The 26,472-nt window shown below is 36.1% G+C and overlaps 2 protein-coding genes across 2 annotated transcripts; both read right to left on the minus strand.

Moving 5' to 3' along the window:
- Nucleotides 1-3,878: 3,878 nt before the first annotated feature.
- Nucleotides 3,879-5,694, minus strand: LOC129759690 (uncharacterized; the record flags this gene model as incomplete). Its single annotated transcript, XM_055757203.1, has 1 exon — nucleotides 3,879-5,694. A coding segment is annotated over exon 1 (1,023 nt), but the record flags the coding sequence as incomplete, so codon positions are not given.
- Nucleotides 5,695-11,732: 6,038 nt separating this feature from the next.
- On the minus strand, nucleotides 11,733-13,633 carry LOC129759691 (plasminogen activator inhibitor 1 RNA-binding protein-like). The gene is made up of 2 exons (XM_055757204.1): nucleotides 13,475-13,633; nucleotides 11,733-13,374 (listed from the first exon to the last, which is right to left on the minus strand). The coding sequence occupies exon 2, from the start codon at nucleotides 13,304-13,306 to the stop codon at nucleotides 11,960-11,962; it is 1,347 nt and encodes a 448-aa protein (XP_055613179.1). The 5' UTR covers nucleotides 13,307-13,374; nucleotides 13,475-13,633; the 3' UTR covers nucleotides 11,733-11,959.
- Nucleotides 13,634-26,472: the final 12,839 nt, after the last annotated feature.

Here is a 26,472-nt window from a genome sequence, read left to right on the forward strand (position 1 = left end):
TAGAAATGATACGTGACATATTTTTAATAAACATTCGGCTACAATTAGCTATTTTTGAAAACCAGGGTTTATCTTTTACGGTCGGGATTATACAAAAACAGAATCTCCCTAATGGACTTTCATGCCATTGTTGCTGCCATGAGCTCAAAGCTATAGAGTTTACCAAAGAATAGTAGTCAACCGGATCTAAATGTCTATAAAATTCATCTCCGTCATATGTCCCTCGTTTTGCTAAGGTGTCAGCTTTCTCATTTCCATCGATACCGAAATGAGAAGGAACCCACAAGAACGAAACTTTGGAACCGTTCGTAGAGATAACCGATAATGCTTCTTTAATTTTAAAAATGATTTGATTTGTTTTACTGCTAAGTCTTAATTTGTTCAAAGCATTTAAGGAGCTACGGCTATCTGTAACAATTAAGTATCTATCTACGGGTAAAGATTTGATATGCTCACAAACATATCATATGGCTGTCAACTCTGCCGTATAAATCGAACTAGGACTTCTCATCTTGAAGGAGACCGAATGGTTTAAATTATAAACCCCAAACCCCGAAACGTCTTCTTTAAAAGATCCATCTGTAAAGAATTGATTTTCTACAGAATATTTTGAGATTTTTTCTTCGCAAATCAGTTTTATATGCGTTCTAGGATGACTTTCGTTAAGGTTAGAAAAAATTTCTTGAATTGAGGAGTCAACATCAATGGTTACAAACATCTCATCTGGATTTATATCAAAATAATTCGCTCTATGTTCAGGAGACGACGGAATCGACAAGCACTGTCGGTAGGATTTCAAATAGGATGATGCTGGGTTCATGTCAAATAGTGTATCCAATTTATCCATTATATGCGAAGATCTTATGTGATTATTTATCAAATAGCGGCAATTCAACTGCATGAAGCGAATATTCAATGGTAAGACCCCTGCTAAAACTTCCACTGACATCGTATGAGTTGATGTTAGTAAGCCTAAACAAAGACGAAGACTTTTATATTGAATTCTTTCCAATTTTAAAAAATGGGTTTTGGCTGTTTGATGAAAAATAAAACAACCATACTCAAGTACTGATAAAATGGTAGTTTTGTAGAGTTTTATCATATCGTTAGGGTGTGAACCCCACCAAGTTCCACAAATGGTGCGAAGGAAATTCATTCGCCTTTGACATTTACGGAGAAGATAATCAATGTGTAACTTCCAAGTACATTTAGAATCGAACCAAACGCCTAAATAATTGAAACCGGTGGACTGTTTTATCTTTATTTGATTTAATTCAAGTGAAATCGAGGAAGGAGATCTTTTTCTGGAAAATACCACGCTTTCGGTTTTGGAAGATGAAAATTCAAACCCCAGTTTCGAAGCCCAATCAGAAAGTTTGTTTAACGCTAATTGGAGAGCTCTATCGATTACTAATGTTTCTTTACCAATAGTATAAAGGCAACTATCGTCAGCATATTGCACCAAATAACACCCATTTGGAATACATCTATCAATATCATTTATGTAAATATTGTACAAAAGTGGACTTAGTACAGATCCCTGCGTCAAGCCATAAAAGCTATCCCGAGTCGATTTGTTTTCATTTCTATGGAAAAAATGCATTCTTTTGAAGGACAACAACGAATATAAAAATGATGTGAACTGACAAGGTATCCCAAAATTGTTAAGTTTTTTACATAAAATGTCAATCAAAACCGCATCATACGCACCTCTAATATCAAGAAACACAGAAGCCAACTCTTGTTTTGATTCAAAAGCTATTTGTATATCAGTTGCAAGCAAAACTTGACAGTCCCTTGTACTGCGGGTTTGCCGAAACCCGTATTGTGTTGGTGATAAAAAATGTTTACTTTCGAAAATGCATTCCAAACGAAATTGAATCATTTTTTCTAAAGTTTTTCTGCAACAAGAAATCAGACCTATCGGTCGATAAGAGTCAGATTGGTTAGGATTTTTGCCAGGTTTAATGATTGCTACAATTTTTATGTTTTTCCAAGATTCTGGAATACTGTTTGTTCTGAAAATCCAATTGAAAGATTTGATAAGAAGCAGCTTTGCTGATGTAGGTAAATTTTTTATCATGGAGAACTTTATTTCATCTAATCCCGGTGACGAATTATTGCATGCTTCCAATGCATGTTCTAGCTCTAAAATTGTAAAATCATTGATCACACTTCTAAAAACATCAGAGCCTTGGTCGAATATAGGATTTTCAACTGGAACAAACAAAGGACAAATTTTATTGGAGAAATCAAATATCCAGTTATCGTTATTTCCTTCTGTATTGTCAGATGGAGGGAAATAATTCCTCATTTTTCGAGCTGTTGACCAAAGACTGGACATCGCAGTTTCTTTAGTAAGTGATTCAACATAAGTTTTCCAAAAATTCTTTTTTTTAGTTTTAAACATTCGTTTGCTTTTTGCTTCAATTTCTTTGTATTTTAAAAATAATTCCATCCTTCCAAATTTTCTAAAAGCTTTAAATGCTTCTGAACGTTTCCTAACAATTTCACTACATTCTTTGTCCCACCAAAGTGTGGGTGGTTTTCGTGGCGTCAAATTTTTGATTATAGGTTTTGATTGTGCATATGTTGCAGCTTGAATTATGAGTTTCGTTAGAAATTGATAGATTTCATAATTTTCTAATGGCATTGATTTAGATATAGTATCAGAAATGAATGTTGAATAGTTTTTCCAATTTATATTTTTACAAAAATCAAATGGAACGACAATGTTTGTAAAAACATGTGAAGATATTTGAATTTTTATAGGAAGGTGATCACTTCCAGCTGGATCATTTAAAACGGACCAAGTTGAGTTTAAAGCTAAGGTAGATGAAATTAACGAAAGATCAACTCTACTACATCTTGTTGGAGGGCAAGCTATGCGGGTAATTTGTCCAGTATTTAATACTGACAATTCAAATTCCTCCAGCAAATCATATATAATTTCAGCTCTTCTATCATCTTCGGGTTCACCCCATGCACAACCATGAGAATTAAAGTCCCCAAGTATCAATCTTGGAGGAGGAAGTTGAGAAATTATGTTTCGAAGCATATTTGCGTTCAATCTAACATTTGGAGGAATATAAATAGAAGCTACTGAGATTAAATCATTATTGATTTTGATAGAACAAGCAACAATTTCAATTGGACTAGTATTTGATAAAGTTATTCTTTTAAATGATAGTTCATTTCTTATTCCCAATAAAACTCCTCCGGCTCTAGTATCACGGTCTTGTCGAACAATGTTAAAAGATGGAATATGAAGAGATAACTCATCCACTAAAAATGTTTCGCATAAAGCAAAGCAGGCGGCATTAATTTCCAATAAAAAGGAGCGAAGATTTGCCTGTTTTGGCAGAATACTTCGACAATTCCATTGTAGGAAAGAGAGCATTTTTCTTTGATTGACATTAGCCATCGATAGTCAGGAAAACACCAATAATTGGCCAAGCAACAATGAGTTTCGCAAGAAGAGGTTTCAAAATTGGAATTAGTTTCTTTATAAGCTCTACCCATGTAGGATCAAGGTTAAAGACACTTGATAAAAGTTGAATCAATTGCGTGATGTTGAATTTGTCTGAAGTTGATGTGTTATATGTTGGACTAGATTCGTTCGTATTGAAACCAGGAGGGATTGGAGAATGCTCTTTTACGGCGCTAGTGGAAGGTTCAATCAGATTAGGAGATGAGGGGAGATTAGTGTTAGTTGAGGAATTTATGTTGACCAACTTAGATTTTTTAGATTGCCGTGTAGGGGTGAGCTTTTTTCTCTTTTGATTTTCTAAGGTTACTAGCTCTGGAAATGCTTCATCGTAGTCAGACACATCACTCAGAGAACTATAGATATTTTCATCTTCGAATCTACCACTCACCGCGCGAACCATTTCAGCGTAACTCAATTTAGATTTTTGAAAAGCTCTCTTTTTTGCTAGCAAAGCACGCTGCTGATAAACTGGACAGTCTAGTTTAGAGAGATTAGGATGAGTTCCCTTACACTGGATGCAAACAGCCTCAATTACAGAACACTCACTCTCCTTGTGAAATTGACCACATTTACCACAACATACCTTGTTTGCACAAACATGATGAGTATGACCAAATTTTTTGCACTTATCACAAAGCATGGGTTTTGGGGAAAATAATCGAACCGGAATAAGCACATGATCAATCATGAAATAATCTGGTAATACATTACCCACAAAAGTTACACGTATGGCACTTGATGGAACAAAAGATTTTTTATCTCCTAGTATTTGAGATTCCACCAATTGGTGACATTCTAAAACGGAAACATTAGGCACTCTCGGGTCCTTAAACGTACCTAATCCTTCTTCAACCAAATAACGAAGATCCACATCCGGTTGGTAAATCACACCATGAATTTCTACTCTCTCACTCGGAACATATACACGATAAAGGCTACAAAGTAATTCGTTTTTCACAACTTCGTTCGCTTCTTCTCGACTAGTGAAAATGATTCGAACCTTTCCCAAACTTATCTTACGGATTTCTTTAACCGTACGAAAACGTTTATGAATCTCCGCGGAAACGAGGAGAACATTGATAGGCTTATCTTTTTGACGTATAAAAACTTCAAATGGTCCCTTAGCGGTTTCAGGGTAACATTTCGACCGTTTGGTCGGAAATGAACGTACTTCTATTGAAGACGACATCGGTAACGATGAAAATGTAACATCACGTCCAGATTGAGACGAAGAGGCAGTAGGAAGAATTTCAGATGTTTGAGGAGACGAAGAAGGGTTAGGTGATTCAGGAATAATTTCTGGAGGGGAAAGAGAGGAGGGATCATTCGAAGAAAATGGATCAATTTGGGTTTCCGGCATATGTGTCAGGTCTTGTTGATCAAAATCCATGTTGGGATCTTTCCCAGCCATGGTTAAGCTGGAAGCTAGGCCTCCAGCAATAAAAGGTAAGCCAAATTCAAAAGGTCTTTGTTTTCACGTTATCACAATAGATAATAAAAGATACTTATCGGCAGACAGTAGAAACTAGCAGGAGCACTCTTTTTCACTCAGCACTATCGATGAACTATTGGAGCTTCCGAAAACACAACCGAACTCGTTGGACGATGAGCAGCGAATGTGATATTGACGTTATTATACATCGGATTGAGGTGAAAATTTGTACATAGGAATTATTAAGGACGAACAATTGATTCCAAGTATTCAATTTCATCATTCTGTTCCAATCGCTCGACCCGTTCGGATGCGTTTCCACACCGCAGTGTGGAAGTTTGGTTTTACCAAGTCGGAGTGCTATCGCGAAAGTGCAGTTTTGTTTGCCCGAAGTGATTTTCCTGCTCGGTCGTCAATTGCTGAGACTCGTGTGCAACAATAATTGGCAAAAATTGGCCATCACCAAATTGGTTCGCAATTGCAAGTTTTGCCATCTCCATCTACGACAATGACCATCATCAGATAGCGTTCACCCACGAATCCGGATTTTTCTACCGTCGGAGTGAAGACTTGGAGAGTAAATACAAGTTTGATTACGGGACCGAGTTGCAGAGCTGCAGGTCGATTTGTCGTTTGGTTGATCGTGCTCCTCGATTAAAGACGCCATCTTTTTCCAACGGAGGACCACGTGTTCGAGACAATCAACGGACGCTCAGAAAAAAAGTTTGAAGCAAAGTGACAAAAAACAATTGTGAGTTTCATTTTTATTCTTTTTCCCTTTACTTACCTGCATAGCTAAATACTGTACACTGAATCTTCAGAACTATTCCATTCTTATAACATTAATAGTACTGATTCGGATTGCGACTTTGCTGAATATGCTTTAGCTAGAAACGGCACAATATTATTTATGAAAGATTCGGTTGATGATCTTAAGCATAAATTGCGTTTTTTTGCAACGCGCTGAAAAGATCAAAATTTATTTTTTAAGATACAATGAATAATCCGAAAATCAAATTGAATATTTTAGCAACGCACCGTCAACTTCTTGCTGTCACTTCGTAGAACACGTATGATCGAACTGGTTCGAAAAAAAATAATCTTCATTTAATCGTAACTCTACTTAACGACCCGTTCACTGTATCGTTAGGTGTGTCCAAACGATTCCAATACTATTTATATAATCGTCCATTATATAATCCATTACTATAACAGTATCTTTATGGTGTCTCGGGAAAAAGATAACAGGAACGGTCAATTTATGATACTGATTTATGCGGGTATTCAATCTTTATTTCCCTTTTTATAATTTTGATAATTGATTGCTTCGTTTTTTTTAAAATATGTCTTTATTTGTATCAATTCATCATTACATTTATATTACATTATTACATTAAATTAGGTGTTCAGCTCAATAATGAACTGTTCAGAGCCCTATAGTTAACAAGATAATAACAATTTATTTATAAGATTTAAACTTGCTGAGCGCAATCAAGTATTTAATGTAGGAGAACATCCTGTAATGGCAAAAATATTTTAAACTTAAAACTAAACACTATCCTAAAATAAAACTAATTATAAAGAGAACGAATCTCTGCGATGGAAGACTGCAACAATTTGCCTCTGAAGTTGGAGATGATTTTGTTGGCCATCTCTTCGATCGATTCAATGCCCGCAATCCGATTTTTGATTGCTTCGTTCATATTTCTAACACGGAAGGCATTCGTGTCCCCGTGCAGAAATATGAATGAAAGCGGGGGGTTAAACCCCTCAACTGATAATGAATCAAATATGACCTACGAGAATGAGGAGCATCTGGAAGATCCAGATGCTGCTGGTCCTTCAAGTGCTAACGTTTCTCACACGGAAAGTAATTCTTCATCGTTATCAGTTGAGAGTAGAACAACCCGACTCCGAAAATATGCTGAAGGCTCATCTTCCTCTGGACCATGGGTGGTCTTCATCCGGCCCAAAAAAACGGTAAGCCTTTTAATGTGGTACAGATCACCAAAGATCTGGCGAGGTGGTCCTCTGTAACCAGTGTTACAAAATTGCGTGCAAACAAGCTGCGCGTTGTTGTGGCTAACTCGAAAGCTGCAAACGAGATTGTGGCCAGTAATTTTCTGAACTTAGAGTATCACGTTTACATCCCGTCTCGAGCCGTTGAGATTGAGGGCGTGATCACAGAAATGAGTCTGGATGCAAAGTAAGTTAAATCCAACGGCGTTGGCAAGTTCAAGAGCCTCGATTCGACTTCTGTCGAAATCGTGGATTGCCGTCAACTCAATACTGCCAACGTCGTAAATGGATTTACAAAGTACTCGCCTTCAGCTTCATTTCGTGTGACCTTCGCGGGTACCGCCCTCCCTCACTACGTCTTGATTGACGGAGTTTTAAGACTTCCTGTGCGACTCTTCGTGCCTCGACCCATGCATTGTCAAAATTGCATCAAGTTGGAGCACCCAGCGTCGCACTGTTGCAATAAGCCACGCTGTCCCCAATGCGCGTAGAATCATGGGGTTGGAGCATGCTTAGCAATAGAGCAGAAATGTGTCTATTGCGGGGGCTCACCCCATGAAATCTCCTCGTGCGAGGCATTCAAGAGTTGCTGGGATAAACAGAAGCGCTCTTTGAAAAAACGATCGAAGCGTTCTTATGCTTCTAGCTTAAAGAGCGCTTCTCCACTGGCCCAACCACATTCGAGTAACATCTTTTCTGTGTTGCCAGTTGACAACGAAGAGACGACTGATGAAGACAATCCATTTATTTTTGTTGCGAACTCCCGGAAACGTGTAAAAACCACATCTAAGACACCCAAGGTTCCCAAAAAGATCCCTACAATAAGTCCTCCAAAAAGCCCCCCTAAAAAACCGATTGCTGCAGAACAAGAAAATCAAACTCCTCCTGGATTCCGCACGATCTTTTCACCACAAATCGATCCAACACCAAGACGAGAACGGCTTTTCCGGGAAGCTGATCAGACTGATCAAGGCGACGATGGATGGAACGCAGTGCTGTGTGCGGATTTCGGGTGAATTGTCGAGTTCATTCGAATCGCGCAGGGGGCTTCGACAAGGTGATTCGACAAGGGGGCTTCGAACAATTTCACAAAAATAATTCTCTCAAAATCTAAAATATGGTTTTGACAGCTCGTTACATGGAAAATACTAAAAAGAACAGTTTCCGTGCTGTTAGATAGTTTTTCCTTAAAAAAAACATTATCGATACCCGAAAAAGTCGAGTGGGCGGTAATAGGGCCAGTTGAACACCCCAAAGTTTACCCGCATACGTAAATACCATATGCTGAATCATCCGTATTATTCTCTTCTGATAACATTAATAGTAACGTGCATATCGCGTCATGGTTTAATGTATCTCTGCTAAAATGGAAAAAAATACTATTTCTGGAAGATTCGAAAAATCTTCTAAATACCGAATTGATAAATTTAGCAACGCGCTGGAATGATAAAAAACTATTCCTGGAAGATACAATTAACGGTCCTAAAAACAAATTGAGGTTTTTTGCAACACGCCCCAAGTTTTCTGCTGTCACGTCAACACACGTGGTTGAATTCGTGAAAAAATCTCCTGGCTTAATTCGGGTCGATCTCGTGAAGCTGGAAATGGAGAAGGTCGGATCAATAGGCGACGGTGCCAGCTTCGCCGGAAATGGTGAGTAACCTTAAATATTCATTAATTACTTACGGGCAAAATTAAAACTTCTTCCAAAACAATGATCTTTCAGGGACTCTTAGGCAATTGGAAGCTGCGGAAAGTCACCGGAGGAAGATGGAAACCTGGCGAGATTTGGCATTCCATCGTCCGATAAGCGAAGCCGCGGAACAGCCATGGCGTCAAACAAAAGTTGGATCGCACGGCCGTGGCCAAACTCAGTGTGTGAAAATTGTTTTTCGCCGGAAGCTTCGAGATGGAACCACCGACGAACGTGCGGATAATTATTTTGTGAAAGTGCTATTGAAAAGTTTTTTTGAAAATAGCAAAATTACACAATTCACAATTTTGCGCGAAAAAATGTTTCAAATAAAAAATAATGTGTAAAATAAAGTTTTTTTTAATCCGAAAATTTTACTTCAATTAGATAGAATAACCAAAATCAAAGTATGATTTTGAATATTATAATTTCAAGTTCACGATATGCGGTATCGTCATCATTTTATGATTGGATCATTAGATAAAGATAACACGTATGATCGACTCGTTTTAGAACGAGTAAAAAAGGCAAAAAAAATGAATGGTTACTCTACTTAACGACCCGTTCCCTGTATCGTAAAGTGCGTCCAAACGATACCATCTCATGAAAAAATGATAAGCCTTATCTTACTTTAATAATCCAAAACTATAGAAGTAATCTTTTGGGTGTCTTGGGAAGAAGATAATGGGAATAGTCACTGTATAATACTGATTTATGCGGGTAGTTAATTATTTTGAAAAACCTACATTTTTCGCATTCATTTTTCGCACTACATTTTTTATTGAAAGTAGAGCAGTTTTGAGATGTATTGGAAAAAAAAGCTAATAAAAATCTGCCGTCGTTTTTTTTATTACACATGTTTGAAGTTGAAAAACCGCTTAACTGGGCGGTAGATGGTGACATATTGGTGCATATGCAAGCAGCGGAGTATCATACCTAAGTAATCTAGCTATCCTGGGCTCGGATGAGGGGTCCATCCAACAACTTCAAAAATAGATTTTTGTAAATATTGGTTCCTCTACTGATTTGAAGAGTATCAATATTATGATCACTTAACCGTATTAGAAAAAAAAAATTTACAACATATTCATTTGGTAAGAAAAATCTTTTTATGTTTGTTTTCGCTTGTTTCCAAAAGTGTTTTCTATGACCAGACACTACGAATTACTCCACCAAAGTTGTCACCAATGGCACAAAAACGTAGCAAAATGACTGAAATCACATGCACAGGTCTTATGAGTACGTGTTTTCCAATACTAAACGTTCTATGAAGCCAGTCAAAAATTTTGTTTGACTAACCAGAATGAAACATTTGTTTCTAAAAAAAAAAACTAGAGAAAAATTGTTTACCGGACCGGACATCAGAATTTAAAGTTTCTCAGTGGACCAAAATAGTTTCGTTATTGAATCCTTATCTTCTGCTAACCATTTGAGGGTGCTATAGAGATGAAAAAATTAAAGTATCAAGTTGAAATCATTTTTAATTTGCAATATTTTCTTGTCCGGTCATAGACAACAATTTGGTGTCCGGTCATAGACAAATCGCATTGTTATGAATTTTCCTAATATTTCGTTTGAACTTCCTTTTTGTCATCTTATATCTACTGTTAGTAGTAAATAACCAATTAACGATGTCGTACATGTACAGTTCAAATTTTACAAGCCGAAAAAACTGACCACACTTGAAGTAACACTCATGTGGGTTCCATCCCATCAAGGAATAACAATGAATGAAAAGGCAGATCAACTGGCTAAGGAAGCCACAGAAGACGGCAACTCCACAGCTTACACATTCAGTCACTATGATATTTCATTCCCCTCGGAAAGACGACAGCTTGGAGTATGGCAACAAAGTTGGAATAGTGGATTGAAAGGAAGATATTGTTTCAGCATTTTACCTAAAGTGCGAACAAGACCTTGGTGGTCAGGAGAAAGTTTTCACCGGAGAGAACTAACTATTGTCAACAAACTGATTAGCAACCATTCACGCCTGCCTGCACACTTGTACAGGAATAGGATTATCCAAGATGCCCGCTGCGGATGCGGAGCAGCTTCAGCAGATCCACAGCACCTGCTATTCGAATGCCGAATGTTCGAGCACGAGAGAAGGAGTTTAATGGCCATACTAACGGAACGAGGACAAGTAGCAGATATTACATCGATTCTTAAAATTCACCAAATTCCTGTACTAAAGTTAATAGCTAAATTTTTCTTAGAGTCGAGTATTGATGTGTAAATTGAATTCAGTGGGAACGCTTGGCTAGCAAGGCGTAAAGCAAACAGCCGTTTATTTTAAGACTAATATATACATATATATAGGTATATAAAAAAACTGACCACAATACAAATGCAATGTTTAGGCGATCCTGTCCGTACTACTAGGCAAAAGCTTCAGATGCCTATCATTGGTTTACCTTTACAGCACTGATCATATTTCAGATTGGACCACCATACTGCCGTTATTCGCAAGACTGTCCCATATGCATTTTCGTCATTTTTCAGTTTATCTCAAAAATCGTTCAAATACAGTTAGTTCTTTAATTTAGACCAAAAACTTTCATAACTTTGTTCTCAACATATATGAAAAAAATACCAAGTCATGTCTGTCCCATATGAAATATACCCGCAAAGCTGTCCCATATGTCTATTTATACAGAATGCTTCAAAATTGCTCCTCTAATTTACGTGAATTTTACAAATATTCATACAATGTGTGCGACAAAATAAGCATTCATTGAAATTGCGAAAGTTAGACTAGATAAAACAGTACAGTACAGTAAAGTTAAAATTAACAAACTCCATAATTTTTACAAACAAAGTTTAGCCTAATGAGTAAATTCCATCAAACAGTTTTTTTTTTATTTCGCATGAAGCTTATTGAATTGTTCTTTGTAAAACATGGAAAATAGTCAGCTACAAAGCCATATTTTTTAGGTATTTGTCATGCTGTTACTTGCTGCTTGGACTTTCATAAAATCTATGAACAAAAACACGCGTACCTGGTAGCACCAAGGAGTTCGTATGGGATCAACTAGTTTAACCTATAAAAATGTATGTTACAGAATCAGATTTGTGATATGCAAGGAATATAAGTTGGATTATGTTGTATTGATATTTTATTTTAGATTTTCCAAGAATTGTGTTGTAACCAGTTACAGTTCTTCAGGACAAAACACGATTTACTTTTTTTACTTATATGTCGGTTTTGTTTATTTCGAATATTCCAGTTAAGAAACCTATTAGTATGAAAAAAGCATGCTTATACGAATTATAAATCGTAAAATTTGCAGATGGGTTTCATTTCTAATAAGTTTACAACTGAAAACTAACCTAATGAAGGAAAATCATGTTCATCGTCTACTTTTGGAGCCGCATTTTTGTTGAAACGGTTAGTTTGTTTTGAAACTTTGTAATTTCCGCCAAAATTGTTGTTACCTTCGTTGGTCGTTGGTGGTCGATTGCGCCGGTCGCCGTCAGTAGTTTCTTTCCTTTCACCTCTTGTACCGTTGCCGCCACCACTTCCAACACCAATCTCATCTCGTTTGGGTATGTTACGACCACCACCTTTACCACCACGGCCTCGAGAACGTCCCATCAAACCCCCACGCCGTCCATCATTAAAATGAAATTCAATTTCAAGAACTTGTCTTTGTTTTCCAATCTTCTGAATTTCGTTCTCCTCTTTGATTTCAATATCCGCATTTTTCTTATCTAATGCAACCATCTTTTCCCACTGAGTGGCATCTTCTCCTTCGCCGGCCTTTCGAAGATTGTACTGTGGCTTAGTACGGGTAGCTGCAATCTGAGCTTTCCATTCGTCCAAGGTCATTTCTTTGAGTTCCTCCTCAACTGAGGTTTTGTTGGCAGTTGGATCCGTCGAAGCATCTTCCTTGCTCTGGTCCAAGATGTTTGTTTTGTCTTCTTCGGAGTCCTGTGTGTGATGGTAGTCGTCTTGTAGGTTATTATATTCCTTAGCATCGGCCTTTGCACTTCCCCAATTATGTGAACCGGTTCCCTCACGTTTCTCTACAGCTTTAACTCCTGTTTTATTAGAACCAGATTGGCGATCGAATTCCCGTTTTCCACCACGCCCCTCAAAGTTGCCACCACCACGCCTATTATTGCCATTTTGGGACTTGCGGTTGATGTTGTTCTCATCGTTATTTAGCTCGCGATTTTTTCTGTTATTCCTCTCTTCTCGATTTTCTAGACTGGATGGAAAATTGCTTTTATTGATTTGCGAACGCCTCTCGGTGTTTTTCCCTCCTGCGTAGCCATTTTTACCGTCTTCACGTGTTGTACGGATATTGTCCTTCTGAGTTTCTTTGATGCCATGTTTTTCACTTCCTCCGCGGGGTACGTTATGTAAATTTCCTGCGTTCATAACTTTGGATTCGGAAGCGGTTTTGTCCGGATGCCTATTTTCATTATTAAATTTGCTGTTGGTTGGGTTACTTTTATTCTCCTTTTCCGCATTTTTCACATTTTTCGTCACTGTCGTTGTCACTGATGTTGCTGGTACCTTTGAGGCGGAAGTGTTCTCCGATGTCTGCTTCTTAGCAATTTTCTGCTTATTTTTGGCTAGAGCTTCGAATGGGTCGCCTGCTTCATCGTCGATCGAAAACAGATCGTACCGATTCGCCACATTTATCCCATACGACGTATTCTCCATTTTCTTGTTCTCTCCTAATACTCTTGATGCAAGGATGGTTTTCTAAACTCGCCAGAACGGAAGCGATTCTAAAAAGGAAAAAAATCCAATATTGGTCAAACAGTCACTTAAATAATCAACCGTGATTCAAAGCACACGAGACCGTTTAAGCATTTATAGCAACCTTACCTGGAGCAGCTAATTCAACAATCTTCAACCATACTGCAAGCACACTTCTAAATTCCGCCTCACAAAAATTAATCTTCTCTCGTGTACCGATGCAGTATTTTAGGTACAAAATGAAGAATTTTCTTTCCCCACAGTGACAACTACGTACTTGGTATGACATTGACTACAGGTATACGAACAATCCTCTCAATGTTCGTCGGGCGTGGCACGTTTATCTCCTACCTACACTACAACGCAGGCGCTGGGAGCGTTGTCTACCACTGAGATAGCGTACCGTATCATATCTTTTACAAATGCGACATCTAATGGCGAACTCTAAAAACTAATGACGAATACCGTAAACGGGAGCTAGAATGAGTAATGTGAGCATGTGAGAATATTCAGGTTGGCCACAACTTTTTCATCTAGATATTCCAGGTTTTTTCCCGGTCAAATAGGACTTACAATCAATCATTCATGTGACATTTAATCAGTTTTTGCTAGGTTACCGATACCATGTGTGTTACTACAGTGAGCAAAATGAGAATAGTACCACTATGTGTTTTGCTTGTTTAAGTATGAATAATTGTAAATCACCAACATTTTCTTCTACACTTTGTTTTGAATTGTTTAACGGATAAACCAAGCATAATTTTATTTTTTTTTGGACGTAGCAATTGGCATTGACGACCAAAAATATGAAAAAAGCGGTGCGAAATAGGAATAGTACCAGTTGTGTTTTCCACAAAAACAAGATTATTTCTAAAAATGTACTGTGTAAATGTGAATAATAATGCTTCTACGAGTTATTTGAATATTTGAATATTTTTTTTATAATGCTTTTATTTGAAACGGCTCTGACTTTTTCAGTTTTAAGGAGTTATTTGAATATTTGAAATGCATTTAAAGGAGATTTCTAGAATTCCAAAGGTATTAAAAGGAGGTTTAAAGAGATGATCTTCTAGAACCAAAAAATTTAATATTCGAGCTATAACTCTCTACAAAACTACTTACTTTCTTCATTGAAATGACGTGAAATGATGAAATAAACATTCTGGATTTATTTTGAATTAGAAAAAAAAACAAGTTAGAATTCAAAAATGAAATTTTCCAGTTTCAAGTCGTAGATGGCAGCACTATCTTGCTTTTAACAGCAAATTAAGTCTCAATAGGTCTCCTCAATATTGTTTATAAAGGCCCATATTTATCATTTTCGAGGTAGTTTTCCAACACAGTTTTGTTAAAGTTAACGCTGCAGGAAGCTTTTCCGGATTTGCAAAAAAAAAAAACCAGCAACAAGAATGTAAAATCGCCAAAATTCCTGCTCATCTCAACTTCCTATTCAATTGCAAATCATACCAATTAAACTGCTAGCCGTTCGATTTGACTTAGCAGATGACCTATAGAATGCTTTGAACAGAAAACCTTCGAAAAAAGACATCATTTTAAATTTTTTATATCTGCTGTATATAATGGTGTATTATTTTTTTTTTAATATGTTTTGAAATTGTGAAAAATAAATCTTTAATTGAACCGATTTTCAAAATTCAAATTTTAGTTTTATTTTGATAACATGATTATCATTTTCACTGAATACACATAGTATCTCAAATGTTACTGTTATTCGTAATACGAGAATGAAATAAAAAAAAATCGTGATTTTCGAACCCGTCTGTTATGGTGCGCACATTTCTCGTTTTGTTATCGTGATTTCTTGAAACTTTTCATCAAACCTGCCCAATGAAAATGATGATCATGTTATCAAAATAAAACTAAAATTTGAATTTTCAAAATCCGTTTAGTTAAGAATGGGATACAACACTGCAAAGCAAAAGTTCAAAAAAAGAAACTTTTTTCAGAAATTCCACGCTAGAGACCAAAAATTCCATATGACCTTCAATTTTTCTATATGTTTAAAAAGATTTATTTTTCACAACTTCAAAACTTATAAAATAACTTCAATACGTCAAAGCAATTAGAAGATATGAGAATTCTGAGAAGACATTATAGATTTCACTTGGCAGTCACTTAAATATCAAGTGAATTCATCCACATTCACTTCAGTCGTCACTTGAATTTGAAGTGAGAAAAAATATTCACTTCCCCATCACTTGAATTTCAAGTGAATGTCGGGTTGTAATTGTGTTTATTTTCAGAGTTCAAAATGGCAAATTCTAAAGAGCAGCGTTTAAAGCTTATGCTGGATTTGGATTTTCCCAATTCTTTACTAGGCGATTTTGGCGGTAGTTTGTGTTAAACGTGATGTAAGAAAAAGTTATTTAAAGGTTATCATGTTTCAGCTTGTGGGTTGGAATGGACAGATTTTCTGGTTTGCAGCAGGGAAGATTTAGAAGTCGCACTAGCCGCAGTAACCGATCTGCCTTGGGATTACGATGAAATTTTCCAATCAATAAATTTATGGCGAAAGCGTAATGTAAGTATTTGAAATCGAAGTGGTGTTCTATAAATGTTCTTTTATTTAAAAACGCGAGAGATAATTAACTTGAGACTTACTTAGAAATTCAGATAAATTTCACTCGAACGTCATAGTGTAATTCACTTGACCGGTCACTTAAGTGAATTCACTTGATCCATCACTTAAAATTCAAATGAAATTACGTATGGCGAGAATTTACTACAGATGTCACTTACTTTTTAAGTGAAAATTATTTTGGGTGTACTATTTTTTCAAACTGTAAATGCAGAAAGTTCAATTTACTTGTAGGGTGATTTGGCAATCCTTGTCCCCTGACCCATCGTTGCACAGAATGACTTCAATTGTCAATATTTCAGCTGTTTTTCAACTTTTCCCCAGAAATAATACTAATCATGTAATTCGTAATGTTTACTAATGAAATGAGGCTTAGGCAATATTCTCTGCTGTAAAATATGTATTTTTCGACAGTTTTAATTTTTCTTGTTTTTTTTTTTCACGCGGTTTTTAGTAATTGTTAACCAAAACTTTAACATTCCTTCTACGACAAATAAGATTTTACATCAGAAAAAAAAAACATTTTGTATCGGATTTCTTCACGAAACGTTTGTTGGACAATTTTAACACCATTATTATTATTATTAATATTTATTAAAGACCCTTTAACAATTGTCATTCGGGTTAAAATTTTAACACCATGTTTTCGAAAAAAAAAATTATGATCCTTGCTTAACCATAAAAAAAATCGTATCGTGCAACAATTGGTCAGCTCAATATCCTCCTGCCCCATTGTCATACATAAGTCTAGTCCTAATTCATCCAATAACTGTGAAAAATGATTCCGACAATAACGGATGTTTACAGCGACTTTTTGGGAATTTTCTATTTTCAACTACGATGTCAAGTTGATGTGCATCTTTTTCAAATTGCAAATTTCTCGTAAACTAGCTGGCTCTTGACGAAAAATTCTACATTCAAACAATCCTTACATTTGAAACAACCAGTTAGGAGAAGAAACGGCGGTTGAAAATTAAGAAAAAAGAATTGATTTACAAAAAACTAAAGCTTTGTCTCCAAACCCTACCTGGGGTAAATGTGGACGGCTTTATACAAACTTGAAGTTCACACATTTTTCCAATTTTCTGTCCTCCATCCAATACAATTTAGCTATATTTAGCATTCGGATCATGAAAAGTTGGGTACTTGTTTGCTCTAGAATAAGCAACTCAAAATTGATCCCTTTTTTCCCTTCGGCGAGGCAGCAAAGCTGAGTTCGACCTTATGAACTAAAAATTGAACTCTCTTTGTTGGACTGAAAACGAGTTCAGTTCGAATCGGAACAGCAACCAACGAACACGACGCAAAATTTTGTCGTTCCGGAACAATTACCGGATCCGGAAGACTATGAGGAACTTCATAATGGAATGTCCACCGTGTCAGCGTAAAATTCTGTCCGTCAAGTTTTCTTCGACCGAGAGTGTCTAAACTTCCCAAGCAACCAAAAGTCGCTCGCTTACTTAAACATGGAATTTCAAAGTTCAGATTTGGCTGAAAAAAGATGTTTTGAGACTTTCAGGTGCTCATGTCACGTACAAGTTCCCTAGAAACTTTTAACGCCTTTTGAAAGGTATAAAAGTCTGAAAAGGAACTTCTAAGCGCTTTTTATGCGACATCATTCAAGAAGGGCGCAAATGTTCGCTAAGCACTTTCTAATGAACAATTTCAGGCCCAACTTGGTAGTGTAAAGAACTTGTTTGGAACTTCTAAGAGACATGTCAAAAAATTGTGTCAATTGTCTGTCAAAAGTTTATTGTTTGCATGAGAATTTATCTGAAAACAACAACCAATAACAAAAAAGAAAAATTATTGTTTGATTCGGTTTTTTGCTCTGACCGCGTAATTTTTTCATCCACGATCTGGGCCACCAGGATTACCCCTAAAAAACAGGAGCAGCAAGAAGGGACCTTTGGACAACATCTATAACATTCGGTTGGTGCTGGATCCGGCAGGAATATGGTGCAGATAGAAGCATTGCCTCAAAATTTTACACCGTTCTATCCAAGACCGGTGTCCAGTTCTTTAGTGAAACATCGAACCAGGAACGAGGGATAGTATTCGATCTGTCGGATCAATACCAGCGTATCAGATCAATGCCGGCGATTCGAATAACACCCACATCCAGCCGGAAGCCCATAATATGCTGCTGATTTCGGTAAGAAATTGAATCCCGCGTATAAGTGTTGAAAAGTTTTAATGAATAAAAGTTTTAAAAATTACTTGTGCATTGTTTTTCTTTTCAATTCATGTCCAAATTCTAATGATTATGTGAAAAAAACCTACTCAAATCCATAGTAAAAATATTCTCAAAAAATTAGTTTAAATACCACATATAACAACCTCCAAATATTCAGTTGGTTTGGTCAGGGGGTTAGCGGCTTTTCGTTTCATGTCAGAGAGCAGTGGTTCAATTCCACAGTCGAATAGTAGTTTTCTTTGTAATGAAAATCAAATAAACATTGAAATCAATGAAAAAACTTATACAGACCGGCAATCTAGCAATCTGTCATCTGGTTGTCAGAGCAATCTGTCAACCGGATTTTTTTTCAGCGCGTAAAAGTTTTTTCACATTCTCTTATAAGCTGAATAGCATTCTCTTCAGCCACCTAAACGAACTTCAAAGTAGCTTTAAGAACTTAAATTTTGGGCTGATAAGCATTCTCTTCAGACAGAAAAGAGAGCTGATTAAGCTTCTATGGAACCTTTTTAAGGGACTTCTGGTTGCTTGGGTTTCCACCCCTCTGTAATTGCAATCCAATGTACCGGAACAACAACATGCGGGTACAAAAAATTTTAACCATCCTTTAATTCCCTGAAAATAAACAACCCTCGAATAAAAAGGATAAAATTAAATTCAGCGGCCGAACTTAGTATTGAGTATCAGAACTTAGTTTTGCGATTGTCCAATCAAACTCAGAGTTGAGGGCTGCCACTTAAGTGCTGTTTTGAACCAAAACTACTTAATTTTGAGTTTAAGAAAAGGAGCGTGCTTATTAATAGTAGGGTAGAGTGTGGTAACGTGGGTCACTCTAGATATCTCAGCTGTGTGTTAAGGTAAAATTCTCAATAAGTGTTATCGTCGTCGCTTTGCTTAACCCTCATCCGCATTAGATTTCATTACCCTAATCAGCACTAGAAGTGTCAATTTGACACTCCAAGCTAAAATCGTCATAACTCTTTTTATATCTAACCGATTACAATGAAACCTCTATCACTAAAAACCTTGAAATGTCAGTAAAATATGTTTAGAACATTATATTTAGCTAAAGCTTCTAGTTTTCTCGTTGAAAGAAAAAAAAATTGTATAAAACATGCCCCAGGAAAACTGCTGTAGTTCATATATTACACGTCCAAAAAAATATTTGCCTTATGCATATGAAAGCTGAAGTTAATGTCTACATCATGATGCCAAAAAATATTTTTTTAAATTTTTTTTAATGAAATGGTCACAAAAAGTTAAAAAAAAGTGGTCTGAAAAACCTACTTTTCATTAGATTAGAGGAGATGGGGGCATAATGGCCACCTTAAGGAAAACGCTTATTTAACCATAGAGAACAGCTGTAATATGTGAATTACATCATTGTTTCGTGTTCAGACACTCAAATAGTCTATTGCCTAATGGGATGAAACTTGAAAAAGTAGATAAAAACGTTTAAAAAAGCATTTTAAAAATTTTTGCCGAAAGCTGAAAACCAGTCACTGTAGAGGCATAATGAGAAACTCCCCGAGGCAGTATGAGCACCATTAATGATCGTTTTCTGCCGGGGATTCTAGCAGCAAATTCGACTCGATGAAGTCAACTGCAAAAAAAAACCCTTCGAACAGGAATCGAACTTGAGTCTACTAATTACCTCTCCGACACCTTACCAATAGGCCAAATCGACAGACGATACAATTTAAGCTGTAGCTCTATTATTCAGTTGACTTCATCGAGTTGAATTCGCTGCTAGATTCCCAGAAAATGCCCATTATGCCTTCATTGATAGTGCTCTGTTCGCCTCTAGTGAACAAATTAAAGTAAAAAAGCGTTTTAAAATTTATTAATGTGAAAAATCAAAAATTTTATGACGTTGAAAATTGAGAAACAATGTGTAGATCATGTTGCAATGCATACATTTCAGATCAAGATGATTTAAATGCCATAAAAGCTTATTTGGTGGTGCTCAAAAATTATAATATTTTCGTCATTTGAGAACCTAGCTGGTTATTATTTAATATTTCTGTAAAGATGAAAAGGATATTTTTTCTTTTTTGGTGAAAAATTAATACTAGAGGTAAAACGAAACAAATCCTCATGAAATTTTTTTTTTTTTTTTGTTTCGATTATAGTCGTTTTACCATCTTTATGGCATTCGCGACTTTATCAACGTTACAGTTGACGGATCGTTATTGAAAAACTTATCCGGTACAACTGTGTTCGATGTTTACTCTTGGGCTCGAACTCACGGACATCGGCTCAGGAGACAACAGACTTGTCAACTGAGCTATATCACAAGCCCGCCTGAAAATTTGTTTAAGAAAATACGTACTTATGTAGAAAAAAGGAGTACTCATTATGCCCTGGGTGCTCGTTATGCCCTCATCTCCCCTAAAATTTGTTTAAGCGGTGGTAGAGCTTTTGTAAAAATATCATTACAAATTTTATTCTTATTCTGACATTTAGTTGTCTTTAGATTTTTGATGTAACAAAAAATGAATTTACTGGAATTTTTCAAAGTTGACTACTTTGCGCATTTTTTTCACAAGTTGAAGTTTCATCTGTTTTTGTGGTCCACCGTCTGGTTGTACCCGAATTTTCAGTGCTTTTACTATGCTTGGACCAATAAAAAGTATATTCATTGGAAATCAAATTTAATCTACATTCTAGTGAGGTCCAACAATTCACGCTGTGAGATTTCACAAAAATATGAAAATTATAAACGTAAAATCATTCCTGAATTTCTAGAACCACAAGCAACGCGTCCAGCAAAACGTGTGTGTTTGCTCTCCGAGTAGGAACGGTGGGTGGACACGCATTATTATTTCGGCTCTCGGCTTCGCTCTCTGCCCATATCACGACCCACCGTACCTACCTACTCGGAGAGCAAACAAACACGTTTTGCTGGACGCGTTGCTTGTGGTTCTAGAAATTCAGGAATGATTTTACGTTTTTAATTTTCATATTTTTGTGAAATCTCACAGCGTGAATTGTTGCACCTCACTAATATAATGTAGATTAAATTTGATTTCCACTGAATATACTTTTTATCGATCCAAGCATAGTAAAAGCTCTGAAAATCCGGGTACAACCTGACGGTGGAAGTACAACCTGACGGTGGCAGTAAATTCAATTTTTGTTACATCAAAAATCTAAAGACAACAAAATGTCAAAATTAGAATAAAATTTGTAATGATATTTTTACAAAAGCTCTACCACCACTCAAACGGTTTTTACTAGCAATTTAATGAAAAGTAGGTTTTTCAGACCACTTTTTTGAACTTTTTGTGACCATTTCATTAAAAAAATATTTCTTGGCTTCATGATGTAGACATTAACTTCAACTTTCATATGCATAAGGCAAATATTTTTTTGGACGTGTACTATATGAACTACAGCAGTTTTCCTGAGGCATGTTTTTTCGGATTTTTTTCTTTCATGCTGGATAACGAGAAAACTAGAAGCTTTAGCTAAATATAATGTTCTGTATGTATGTTGATTATCCACCATGGGTGCACGGATTCACCGCAGTTTCTGTATGTGCTCACATGCATTCTTAGATTATTAAGTTCGGCAAATCTCCAATGCAGCGCGTACACCATACCCAGACCCCATGGCTTCGTTTGAACTGTTATGTAGTGAATGTATTGTGTTGATGTAGGTATATTTTGGAAGAACGAATCAATCAGGTGGGTTAGTTTACTTACAGGTATTCCGGCATCCGTCTATATACCTGGCCAGCTGGTAACTGATTGAACATTCCAATTATATAGTCAGTTATAAAATGAAACAACATCTTACCTGTCGGCCGTTTATAGGATTCGAACCCAAAAGTTTTTCTTGCCGATACCGGGAATCGAACCCAGTACGCCTGGCGTACCAATACCAGACTCGCGCCAGCCTATCCGCTAGACCACATCGGCGTTTGCTTTAGCTATATATAATGTTCTAAACATAATTTACTGACATTACAAGGTTTCTATTGATATAAGTTTTATATGAAATTCATTATAATTCAAACGACTTAAATAGATTTTACTTTTGGAGTATCAAAATGACACTCTAAGGCTGATGTCATGCTGAAGCAACTAGCAACGCGACCTACAACGCAACGTTCACACGACTAACCAGCTCTCATTTGATCTCCATGGAAATCGCGCAGACCTGTCATACTGGTCGCTTTGTATAGCGCGACCAAGCTCATGCCAATGTGTTTTGTAGCGCGACTAGTAGGAAATCCAATAGGAATATTGTTTTTTCTCGATTTGAAGCAGTGATTCCGGGTTTTAAGCACAATAGCACGAAGATCTGTCCGAACTTGTGATAATAAACTAAAAAATATCTTAATCGGCGAGAAAATTTTCATGAATTCTTGGTTCCGGCAAAAAAACAAGGAATTTTGTCGGTTCAAATTTCGGCATACTTGCAATCCGGGTCGTGATTTGATGAGTTTTTGATGGCTCCGGAAAGAAAGGAGACGATTCAAAGCATTATCAGATGTAGAGAAGTGATGATTTGTAGGGAATTTCAAAGTGACAGGTCGCGCCAGCATGACATACCAATGCAATGCAACGCAATCTTATTGGAACGTTGCGTTGCGTTGCGTTGCTAGTTGTTTCAGCATGACATCAGCCTAAGTCGAAAAATGGAGTTTTTTAGCCCAGGCTTCTAGGGTGCGTCCACAAATTAAGTAAAAATGCAATATTAAAGAACTTTTGAATTCATTAAAAGTACCCGAAGAAATTTTTGTTTTTTGAATCTTCTGAAAAAAGTTACAAGCCTTCAAACTTGCAATAGTGTCAAAATGACACTCTAATGCGGATGAGGGTTAAGCATGATTTTCTATATATTGTTGACTTATGTACGTATCATATGCTTCTTTCATTTAACTAGCCTAGAAAAATGTACTTACTTACCAAACCCACCGGGCGTTGCTATTTCGGTCGGTATTTTAGATGTTTTGATTGGTTGCGTTTTTATCTACTTACTGATTTTCGCACCCATTGTTGCCATCCAGGTTGGTATTTGTGTTTGTTTATTTTCTGATAGCGACTGCGTTGCTACCGGGTTGCTACATAAACGCATCTTGTAACAACCTACTGCTCGAATGCTATTTCTTGAATCAAGTTAGCGACTGTAGGTGCGATGACGGGTTGATAGATATGTTGCTGACTGTACTCGATTCGAGGTTTAGCAACCATTGGTGGGCATGGTCTTACATGATTAAAAAAGCACCCGCAAATTGCATCCGTGGAAGACCCAAAGTACATAACAAAAATTATTTTTATACGTTCTTGATCTTAGTTTTGTCATGTTCTTTCACGTGGAAAAGGAAGTTTTGACGAAACATCGATAGTCACACAAACGCAACCAATTTGCAAATCATAACTTGCGGGGAATCGTGGGCCGCATTTGGTAGGGTATCTTGGGCCGCCTATATGTTGGTGTTTTTATACACATTCAGAGCTTAACATACTTTTTTCCTATCTGCTAAGTATTCTTATGCCAAATAAAGAGTTGTGAAAAATATTTTTTCCATTTTTTCTAATGCGATAGAGACGAAAAAAAATCCTGTTTAAGGAATTTGTCCGAAACGTTCTCGAACCAGGAACTAGGAACTATTTGATCATATACAACTCTCTTTTTTATTTCCTCATCTGAAATTGCTTTAAAATAACTAAACGAATTATGAAATTTCAGTTTTGGGTTATCTCATAAACTTTGCACGTTATCTTGTCAATTTGGATTAGGTGCGCCCACGTTTCCCCACAGTTTTTCAAAATCCAAAAAAAAAAAAAAATACTTTTATTAAAACAGTCAGAACTTGAGAAGTTCATATATTTAATACATAAAAAAAGCCTAATGATACCTTAAAAATTTAGAAAACCTTTCCATTTATTTTTTTCTTTTTATCTTTTATTACAAAGAAGTTGCGAAGCAAAGAAAAAAAGTGGCTCATAATACCCCACTCTCCCCTACCATGAACTTTTTCCAAAATTTTGGACGGAACGAGCAATAAAGTAACGTATATTCAACCAAGAAAATACAAATTTGTTGAAAATTTCCTGAGAAATCAAAGGGAAAAACTACCGTAAACATTTACCCCATAGGGCGGGATAAGTGAAGACACCAGCAGTTCATAACAATTAACGTGATAACTTTTCTCGCTTTGCTTCTATCAAGCTCATCTCTTCAGCGTTTGTAAACAACATGTTTTGCATCACATTGAATGTGATTTTATCAAAATTGATCCATTGCTGATTTTTGAATGATTTTTTTAAAAGTTGAACTATACGAAAAACCGTCCACACTCCCTTACCTTTTTTTAGAATTTAATAATCAATCTTTCAATTGGAATTGCATGGATAAGAATTTGACAAATCTTTTATAATTTTTTACCAACATTTCAGAGATCCAATAACCGGAAAAGCTATGATCCTCTTAAGAAAAAGTAGAAAAGAATAGAATACAGTGAGTATGTACGGTATGTACTGAGGAATTGATATTTGAATAATTATGTAGTGAAAAACGATATTTCTTAATACAGGATGAAAAAGTGAAATATGGTTTGTTATATAATTAATAAAAAAAAACATTTGCATGATTTTTTTCAATTCTGCTAAAATTTAAAAAAAAGTGGTTCCGGAAACTGAAGACTCCCATTTACTTCCGATCAATATTTAAAGACAGAAAAAAAGTAGACGCGTCAGCTACTTTAATTTTATCGCGCCAGCAATAAATCAAACTTCGAAAGTCCGGACATCCGACTTCCGACAACGAAAAATGAAGTACTAGATTTTCATTTTTTTTTTTTGGGATATTAGATTTAAGATTAACTATTTAGGAAGAAAATTGTGTGTAAATTTGAAATATTCGATTAGACTTTTTACGCCCATAGGAGAGGCAAATCTTCCTTCCAAGCTAAAGATACTTAAATACTCATTTGGTCAGACTTTGAAGCAGTTTTTAGTATTAATCATAAAGAAACAAAACTAAACTACAGTCCTCTCTATTTTTCCTTATTTTTCTTCTTTTTTTTAATTAAATGATTAAAGAATGTTATAAATTTTTGCTTCAAAGTAAAAAAAAATCTCACTACAACGAATTAACAATCCACGAGCAAATCACTTTTAGCATAACATATCTGAGTTTCAATCCATATTACGAATTTTCCGAATATATTTTTTCGTGGTGGTACACAGATGCTATAAAATAAATAAAGTGCGGCATAATATTTCCAAACGGCATAATAATTTTCCAACAGAAAATGCCAAAAGCATGATCTGTTAACGTTAAAAACATTATACGCAGAAAAATACTGTTGCGAAAAATCACGTTTCACTCTAACATATGGCATTATGAATGTTATTAGACTTTGCGAAAATCTTACGGTATACTCATCAGAAAAATATATGAACGAGTCAGCAGAACGAATAATTCAGCATTTTCTATGTCTTACCTTCAAATAATCTTAATGCTTTTTCTATTGACTATTCTCACTATCACAAAAAAAACAACTAATTCACTTTTGATTTATGTATATTTGTATAAGTAAATGCACTACTCAGGTGAATTAAATTATAATACAAAGCAGAGCGTTAAGAAATTACCAGTGAAACGAACGCTTAAATACTCATTATATTTATACCTTATCGGAAGCAATCTATTGTCTACACAACTCTACAGGTTGCGATTTGGAAAACACATAAATAAAAACGCAAATCTTCGATAATACCAATGCATTTTGAGTTTGCGCAAATTTGCCTTTACGAGAGAAGCAAATATTCAAAGCTCAGAGCACCATTTCATATTGACAGCATTATGAATCTCTCTCTCTCTCTCTCTCCTTCTTGCATTGCCCACCAGCAGTGAATTGGCTGGCTTCGATTAATAATTATTATTAAAGTGGGTGCATACATATCATCCCTTTACAATCCAATTTCCTCTTAGACATGATTGATTTTTTTTAATTAAATTATTCATAGCTTACCAGGTGCCAAAACATACTTTAATTCATTTTATCCGGAACGGGCGGATTGAGATGGATATAGCTGAAAACGATGTCGATTGTGACTGATAAGGAGGCATCCATTAATTACGTAACGCTCCTAGGGGGGAGGGAGTAAGCTCGAGCGTTACGAATTGTGACATAGGGGAGGGGGGAGGTATGCTCATCGTTACGTAACAATTTTTTCCTTAAAAATTTTAGTTTAATCGTAGCTATTTTGATGTCATGCAATTTTTGCATAATGATAAGCAAGCCAAAATTAGTTTAAAATATGTTCCGTCAAACGAGGCATCATGCAAAAGCAGGGTTAGATGCAACATTTG

This window comes from Uranotaenia lowii, unplaced genomic scaffold, assembly GCF_029784155.1.
Source record: "Uranotaenia lowii strain MFRU-FL unplaced genomic scaffold, ASM2978415v1 HiC_scaffold_247, whole genome shotgun sequence".
In the NCBI taxonomy this organism is placed as follows: Eukaryota; Metazoa; Arthropoda; class Insecta; order Diptera; family Culicidae; genus Uranotaenia; species Uranotaenia lowii.

Excerpts from the sequence above, each read along its gene's own strand:
- LOC129759691 (XM_055757204.1), bottom strand. The coding sequence starts at position 13,306 with ATGGAGAATACGTCGTATGGGATAAATGTGGCGAATCGGTACGATCTG.